The sequence below is a fragment of the Pocillopora verrucosa genome, chromosome 11 (assembly GCF_036669915.1).
Source record: "Pocillopora verrucosa isolate sample1 chromosome 11, ASM3666991v2, whole genome shotgun sequence".
NCBI lineage: Eukaryota > Metazoa > Cnidaria > Anthozoa > Scleractinia > Pocilloporidae > Pocillopora > Pocillopora verrucosa.
Window position 1 is genome coordinate 18,828,279 of NC_089322.1, and position 9,291 is coordinate 18,837,569.

Sequence of the window (9,291 nt, forward strand, 5' to 3'; positions counted from 1 at the left end):
TCTTACTTGTTTTGTGGATTGTTTTCAATCCCAGTTCCCGCTCCAATAATCCCGTGAACGAGATTACGTAATCGCAGCAGAGATTTTCACCTATGACGGAATGAAATTCTGCTGTGACTATTCTCTTTTGTTCATAGTGCTTACAGTAAAGAGATTTCTGATGGGTAGCGAAGGTAAGAACGATAATTTTTAAGGCGATGGTTTTCACATTAAAGATGCGATTTGCTTAACACCGAACAAGTATTTGCACGTCTGCCTGCTTGTTCATCAATAAAACACAGTCTGTTTTAGCAACGTCGTATTGAGTTAATTTTGGACGAAACCGGGTGCAATTCCACTCAGAAGATTCTAGTTTCAGTTTCGAGAATATTTCTCTCGAAAAGCTGTTGACAAATTCTTCCGATCTATAGGACTTTTCACTGTTAATGTCGACCATGCCTCTATTTTGATAAGCTCGATTAGGCACTTCCTAACTTCTTTGAATTCGTTTACATTGTCTGTCAACAACCATTTCAATAACGTATCCTTAAATTGATAAAAATTTCTCACAGTGCTGTCTATTTTTAGGATTTGTGCTGACAGAATTACGCGCTGTCTTATTATGATAAATTTATTGTAAGTTTACCAGTCTGCGTGATAACTATTAGAAAATGGAATTTTTCCTGAAGATCTGGTCGTTAATGATGTTTACATTGTTTTGTGTTCGCTCTTAGATTCATTTTATTCACAAATAAATGATTTTATATGTAGTATTTAATTTGATTGGCAAATCAGCGAACGAACATGCTAAACCTTGTCGACCTCGAGTTAAATTTTTAATGACGTCATATCCTTCCGCTATAAATTTCATGGTGAGTATTTCCAGAAAAGGTCAGATCGAAGATAGCGAGTCTGCGAATATGTGGCAAGTTTTTCCACCAAAAGATTCTGTACAGAATTTTCCTGTGAAATTTTCACGTCGAGGTATTGTGTTATTAGTACTTTGAAATAGTACAACCTTCTTTTGATTATAGTCAAAACATGTGAACTAAACATCCAGAAACATTAACAATTATTTCTACCGCGTCGAGCAAAATTTTGATATCTGATGATTCATAACTTGATTTTGTGTTTGACATCGTAATTCTTTGTCTATAACGAATTTTTTTGCGTTAAAAAAAATTGATTTTAAACCCAAATGATCACTGGTATTTTGACTATATAAGACTGCTGATTTCAAATTCAAATGTAAACTGTCTCAGCCGTTTATTATAATTCTTGGTTTGTCTGGTTTTGTGTTTGCAATGGAAAAGCCTGTTCTGACACAATCACAGCCACTGTTGATCTACAGTTTTGTGTGATGAGTAGGTTTCACATTTATTTTCACAATCTTATTGCAAGACATCAGTTGCGATTAAAGAACAGACAGAAAAACATTTAGGCATGATATTAACACTGCTTACTAGAACAATTAATCTTTAACTGGCAACTGATCTGTTTAACCTTCTGTTTTTGATCAATTTATTTTGCATAATTTTTTTCCTACATTAGCCGATTACATTGGTTAATGTTTGCACATGATAACTATATCAGATTTAGAAGAATATTCAGCATCCTTTGCTCTCAGCTGTTAACAGATTCCACAGTTTAAAACTGTAAGGACAAATTAGATGCTGGTTACTCCTAGGGAGTTAAACGCAGCTTTCCATTCAACCAAAAGTTTTACTTTTTTGGTCTTTTCTCTTTGCTGGCTTGGAATTCCAGCTGGCAACCCATTCTGGAGGAAAAGCAAATCACTAATAGTCACTTCATGCTATGTAAACTGGGAGCCCTTGAATCCTTCTGAGTGACTAGCATCTAATTTCTCCTCACAGGATCACTATTGAATCAAACATGAAGGTTATGAGTGTAAAGGAATAGATCGACAGCCTCAGAAGCTCTTGATTTCCAAGCAAATTCTCCTCGTTAACACAGTTGGAATTGTATTAAGAGCAGCATGAGGAATATACATACTGATGTAAACCCTTCAACTCCCAAGATTTCATTAGTCTTTCTCCTTACTGTCTAACATACAATTCTTCCAATATTACTTCTGAGAATTTGGCATTGGATCAACTAGTAATCCCTTAATTGTTACTCTTCTTAGTTCTCATCACTCAACTTCTTGATTTTGTATCGATATTGTAAGGAGAAATTCTGTCTTTGTCACTTATGGGAGTGAAAGGGTTAAGATGTTAGGCTCCAGCAATAAAGCTGGTATGCTGGTGAGCACTAAGCTGGTAAGACTTCACTTCAATTAGTTTCAAACAATTATTTACTTAATTGTTAGCAACCAAGACAGAACAAGAACCATACAAGGTTGAATTTAGCGAGAAGGAACTTAGAGAGAGACTTACCCCACAACAGTACCGTGTGACGCAGGAGAAGGGAACAGAAAGGTAAAACAAAAATACTTGTTGAGTTTTCGCTATAGTAGGTTGTAGCTTATTTGTAATTAAACATTGATCATATTTGTTTAAAAAACATGTTTAAAAGCAAATATAACCACTGGCTCAGGAAATCTCTCATTGCACTCTTCAAAAAAATTTTTGACATGGGATAATTTTGGTCTAAAATAAGTGGAGCCTTTGACATGCTTCTTAGATCTGCTGCTGAGTCCTTAGTTATAAACTTATAACTTATAATTATTTGACTTTCCTTAGAGCATTTACTGGTGAGCTTGTGAATAACAAGAAAGCTGGTGTGTATAGATGTGTTGTATGTGGCAAGGAGCTGTTTTTGTCTGACACCAAGTTTGATTCAGGGTCTGGTTGGCCTTCATTCTGGGACACACCTACAGATGGGACTGTCAGAAAAATTACAGATACTTCACATTTTATGACAAGAACTGAAGTCACTTGTGCTGATGTGAGTTGAATCCTTCCAGCTTATATTCCTTTCAGAATGGCAATGGTAGTGAAAGCTGCACACAGAAATCTTAAGCCCTGAACTTGGCAAGATTTGGGAAAATTTCTCTTAGTAGCTGTTAGATCCTGCTAAACATCTGTCTAATTAATACACAGAGTCTAGTGGGTTGTCCTCTAGATTCTTGAGTAGAGTGTCATAGTTTCACTCCATGTATAAATTTCTGGGCAAACAACAATATTGAAGTGTTTTTGGAGCCTGAAAATGATGCTGAAAGAAGCCCCGATGAAGTATGAATGGAGATTTCACAATCAACCTGTATTATTCTTCTGACCCAAATACAGGAGAAACCTGTATTGAGCAGCACTGCATTAAGTGGTCACCCTACCCTGTATTAGGAGGTCAGTTGTCAAAGTCCCCAATTTGTTTCTTCCTAATCACTGCAATTTTCACTTCTAATGAGCAAGTCACCTATTATAACCCCTCAATTCCCATGAGTGACCAAGACAGAATTTCTCCTTGCAGTATCAATACAATATCAAGCAGACAAGTGATGAGAATAAAGGAAAATATTAGTTAGGGGATTATAAGTTGATCCAATACATAATTCTCCAAACTAACATCACAAGAACTGTATGGTAGATAGTAAAGAGAATTACTGGGAGTTACAGTGTTAAGCAGTCAAATTTAATTTTAGTGTGGTGCTCATTTAGGACATGTGTTTGATGATGGCCCAAGGCCAACAGGAAAGAGATACTGCAGAAATTCAGCTTCACTCAAATTTGACCACCCCTTACTGAGTCCCAACCACTTGTTTGTATTGTCTTTCACCTGTACAGAACGGACTCTCAAAGGAACCACTTAAATGATAACAGTTTTTAACCCTTTAACTCCCAGATCAAATTTGTAATTCTCCTTTCTATCAACCATACAATTCTTCTAATGTTAGTTTAAAGGGAATTTAGTATTGGATCAATTAATTATCCCCAAATTGATACTTTTCTTTATTCTCATCACTCGTCTGGTTGATATTGTATTGATATTCTAAGGAGAAATTTTGTCTTGGTCACTCATGGTAGTTAATGGGTTAAGGATATGGTCAGTTTAATATTTTATGTTTATGTGATTTCTAACTGAATTTTCTTTCTTTCTTGTTCCTTTTAATTTTAGTGTGGTGCCCATTTAGGACATGTGTTTGATGATGGCCCAAGGCCAACAGGACAGAGATACTGTATAAATTCAGCTTCACTCAAATTTGATCCTTCAAAAGGCAAGCATGATTAGTTTCTTCAAGTTTGTTTAAGCAGGAGGAGGATCTGGTCTTATATCTAGTTCCATGTCTCATATCAGCCACATGTTATCTTAAAAAATATAAATTATCCCTTTGAGAGACACTATGGTGTAATGGTTAGAAGGCTGTACTTTGGGTTGAGAGATGCGGGTTTGAGACCTGGCCAGGTTGATGCGTTGTGTTCTTTGGCAAAACACTTCCCTCTCACAGTGTCTCCCTCCACCAGGGAGTATAAACGGATAGCGGCAAATTGTCAGAGAGGTGCGATGAAATGCTGAGGAGTAAACTTGCAATGGAGTGGTCTTCCATCCAGGAGGGAATCATAATACTCACAGTTCCTTCCGAGAAACATGGATAGGCTCTGGTTGGGTGGGCCATTTGACTCAATTACAATTTTTTTATAAATTTATCCTTAGCCATTATAACTGAAGCTGTAATCAGTTGTATAAAAAGATTTTGGCTTATTATAACAAGCTGATGTTTGGTGAAAGAGCCTTCACTCCCTTGAAAAGCAATCACCTCTCAGAAATAAATAATTAACATGAAACTTCTACCTATAATATCCAAACTTTATCCAGCAAGCAGGCAATGAGAAATTATACTCAAACTTGTTGGGTAGGTGTTGTTAACTTCATCCAACAAATTTCTCTGAACTAATTGCCAAGGAAATATGCAGCAGCTAGAGTGACAAATTAATAATATTTTTTTATCAGATCCTAGGGGCTGAAAGAGTTAACAAGTTATTTTTTTTAACTCTTTATTTATCCTTTCCCCTTCAGGTGCTGACAAAAATAAAAAGAGTGAATTGTAAGGAAGGTCATAGTTTCAATAACTATGGTGAACCAGTTTTGTGATAGCATTAGTTAGTTATTCTTTTGTGATGGCTATGCAAAGTGCCATCTGATAATTAGTAGACTTAGTTTGATGAAGGATATAAAATTATTTTGGAAGAAAATAAACTGATTTAAGTTATGATTTGACGGCTCCTTTTTTCTAAACTTCATTGGGGTTCATTAACATGCAATCATGTTATAATTAGGCAATTGTATGATATAACCTCTGAAGCATTTAAGATCTGGATATCTAGATTCTCCCCACTTGCTGATTTGTCCTTCTATTCTACTAGCCAGTTTGCTGAAGAATCTATCCAAACTGTGGGGAGAACTTACACATTGATCACTACAGGGAGTTTGACCCTTTAACCTTTTAATTCCCACTGGTGACCAAGACAGAATTTCTCCTCAAACTACCAGTACAATATCAAGCAGACAAGTGATGAGAATAAAGAAAAATTTCAATTAAGGAATTATTGATTGATTCAGTACCAAATTCTCTGAACTAACATCAGAACAATCATTTGGTAGACAGTAAGGAGAATTACTAATGATATTGTGGGAGTGAAAGGGTTAAAATTTAGACTGCATTCTGGTGATTTTCAGAAAGTGTCACCAACTAAAATGCTCAAGGAAACGGGGCAAGACTACATTTAACCCAGGAAATGCCTAGAAGTGATTAACATTAAATTTTCCTTGTGATTCCAACAATTAATTTGATCAACCCTTTAACTCCCAGATCAAATTTGTGTTTCTTCTTACTGTCAACCATAAAATTCTTATAATGTTGGTTCAGAGAATTCAGTATTGGATCAACTTATTATCCTCAAATTGATATTTTTCCTTATTCTCATCACTTATCTGGTTGATATTGCATTGATATTGTAAGGAGAAATTTTGATTCGGGTACTCATGGGAGTTAAGGGTTAAGAAACACTGTATTCATGGTGCCCCTCTCCACCCAGGGGTACAAGAGGTGCCAGTATCAAAGGACTTTTACGAATCTCCTTTGCAGCCAGTGATTGGCCTTCTTTCTTGACACACTTCCCGCCTTTTTTCTCCTTTTCATTTTCACAGTAGAATGAATAACATCTTTCTTTGTTTCAGCTGTAGAATTAATTTTAACAACCAAATCACTGTAGACTACAAGCAGTCCTACCCTTCAGCAAAGTCTGTCATGAAAATTGACATTAGTGTGCCACAGGAAGCTCCTGGAGTGATGTTGATGCACTGCAGGAGCTCCATGAATGAGGTGCTCTAAAATACTCACAAATGTCTGAGGTGGTTTTTATTTTTGGCTTTTATTTTTTTCCATTTATTTGTATGGTTTTACATAACAAAGTTAAAACCTGGAAGAATTAACAACAAGGTCACCTTTTCAATAGGAAACATGCTTTCTCTTGTGCTTTTCAATAACAAGCAAACTCAGATGAGTTCAAAATCACTTCTCTAATGCTACCATGTAATGACCATTTTAGAGACTTCCAAGAGGTGCAATTTTAATATGTGTGGTTAAACAAGGCCCACTCCTGTGTTCTAATAAGCAAATTTGTTTGTTCCTTCTTTTTGATCTGTGCTACAGAACAAGAAGCTGGGACATTAGATTGTTTTGTTTACCCAGTCAGGACTCACAGGGGATCATTATTAAGGAAAAAAATTAAATAATGAAATAAAAATTCCTTCCATGCATTTACTAGTTTGTTTAGCTCTTCTGTAGTTTGTATGGTGAAAGTTTTAAGTTAGCTATATGAAAATAAAGAAATTGATAGAAGTTGACAAAATTTGCTATTTCACAATATTTATATATATATATATTTTTTCATCATACCCCATTCACACCAGAAAAACATTTTAGTTAAACTGGTTTTAACTGAATGAAAATCAGAAACAGAGGACTGAAAAACTGAATTTTCCTTGAGGATTCAGGTAATCACCAACTTGAAAATGGTATGGTTGAAGGCCACAAACATTGGTGCAAGCAGCTTCAATGGATTAAAAAACGTTATAAACTCATGGTCAACAAAACAGCTTAAAAACATGTCTAAGCTTTGGTGTGAATATGGGAGAAGTCATGTCTTCTTCTAAACACAGTTTTAGAGGAGAATATACTATTAATATTGAATGTGGGCCATTGGAAACAGCATTAGTTTGAATTTAAACTTCTATGGTAATTCGCTATTGAAAAGTACAGCAAAATCAATGATAGAAAATGATTTAGCTAACAATAAACACTTATGTTTAAACTCATTTGACCATTAGAAGGCCTACTTAACTTTTATGAAAAGTACTTAACAAACAAGACATTCAAGTACTGTTAGTCACCTTTTGTGCAACCAAACACAAAACAAACAAGCAAACAAAAACAACCCAACTGTAACAGATAGTTTCAAGTTTTAAGTATACTCTTTAACTCCTAGAAGTGACTTGACATCGATGGAATACCATTGATGCAAAATTTTCATTTTACCTAATAAAGAATCAGGACAGTGGACATTTTAAAGACCTTCTAAACTTCACTGCAGATAAAACATGATGAAGCCATACCATTGGCTAGAACATGACAGGGTGAAATTCAATCATCACCTTGTTTTACCAGCTGAACTTGTAATGGTATGGCCACCACACTTCATCAGGATTAATAATTAAAAAAACTGTTGATGACTAAATTTTTTAATGTTCTACTTTAAATTTCAAAACTGAAAAATTTGAATTCATGTATGTGTTAAAAGTAAGGAATCAATGTCAGTATCTGAGCAACAGCACACCTACCTCTCCCCTAACCCAACATTAACCCCAAGTTGTTATCAGTTAACGGCTGTTGGATTAGGGGAGGGGTGGGTCCACTGTTCCTCTGAGACTGGAATTGCTCCAAAGTAAAAATCAGACTTCTATGTCAGAATGCATGGATAATGATTATCATAATTATAATTTCAAAACGTTAAAATATGTACACATGGTATAGCAATACACAACAAATATTTTAATTCTAACAGCATCACATCTGGCAGATTTGCAATGCAAGCATCTTTGCTCAAATGTCAATGAACTTGACAATCATTATAACATCAAACACATTAAGATTCCCAAAGAATCTAAGTAGATATTTTAGACACCACACTGATGTCAACCATAATCTTTTTATACTTCAGCCATTAGCTTAGCAAGTGAGCATGTGGAATATTTCCAGAGCTTTGCAGCAAACTATTATATACTATAACTTTTACTTTATACAAATATTAATTTCATTGCATCATTACCAGTAGTGCATAAGTTGCAGAGTTGTAGGATAATTACTATGATAAAATTATTTGGTGTAATGGAAAATTTTGTAATAAAATTATGAATGTTTTATATTTACTTGGGTCAAAATAACATCTAATGTACTGCTCTCTAGCTAAATATATATACTTTTGATAGCCTACTTTCCATACACCACTGAGTCAAAATAACACTGTTGGTGTCCAATTTTCATCACACCTCTTTTATACCTTCCAACCTCAAGAACACACAAGCATTAGTCAATCTGTCAACAACACAGTCAATCAATGTCATCACTGTTAAATAGATCATCTGGTGGAACAATGTCAGTTGCAATTGGTGCCGTCACAGATGCTGTTGTATCATTGGTCAATGTTTGATCTGTAGTGGTATTAACCATGGTTGGAAGTTCTAAAGTTGGATTTGCCTGGAAGAGAAGACATAGCTTGGCATAAAAATACAACTACATGAAAATATGAACAAAAGTTACGACTTTGGCTTGTTTTCAGTGCAGAGATGAGTCTGGTAATACAAGTAGCAACTTGTTCTGGAGAGATCAAAGGAAAATTTTCCTTTGAATGTAATTGTGCTAACTCTACAAAAAATTAATGTCAGCTTAAAAAATATGCTTACAAGAATTTGGATAGTGTTTGTTTGACTGTTAGAATGAAACTAAAATTAAGAAGTCCTGAAATTTGTGAATTTCACCAAACTTTCCTCTCAATTACTTTCCAAAACCATATCCTTGACAAACAAGCAGTAATTTTTTTTTTGAAGTGGAGATGTTTGACATTAGTGAAGGAGGACATGTAAGCGGAGCCCTTGATTATGGAGGGGGGGGGGAGGCAGAAGTGAAAGTGGTATGGGAGTTGAAAGAGGAGAGGGTACTCCTGTGCCCCTGATTTTGACATGAGCATTACTCACATTCTTCCTTGGTCTTCCTCTGCTTCTTTTTGGTTGAGATGCATCAGGAAGAGGCTGTAATATGATTAGAAGTTACAAAGAAAAAGAATTATGTTGCTATGA

At 35.2% G+C, this 9,291-nt stretch overlaps 1 protein-coding gene across 4 annotated transcripts; it reads left to right on the forward strand.

The window, feature by feature from the left end:
- The first annotated feature begins 49 nt into the window (after positions 1-49).
- On the forward strand, positions 50-5,149 carry LOC131787311 (peptide methionine sulfoxide reductase MsrB-like). 4 transcript variants are annotated; one of them, XM_059104417.2, is made up of 5 exons: positions 50-173; positions 2,309-2,417; positions 2,682-2,886; positions 4,054-4,153; positions 4,954-5,149. In XM_059104417.2, exons 1-5 carry the CDS (start codon positions 101-103, stop codon positions 4,983-4,985), a joined length of 519 nt encoding a protein of 172 aa, XP_058960400.1. In that variant the 5' UTR covers positions 50-100; the 3' UTR covers positions 4,986-5,149. The 4 variants fall into 4 exon arrangements, with proteins under 4 accessions (XP_058960400.1, XP_066014770.1, XP_058960399.1 ...); XM_059104416.2 differs by lacking the exon at positions 50-173 and adding an exon at positions 807-963; XM_066158673.1 differs by lacking the exons at positions 4,054-4,153; positions 4,954-5,149 and adding an exon at positions 3,581-3,763.
- The last annotated feature ends 4,142 nt before the right edge of the window (positions 5,150-9,291 follow it).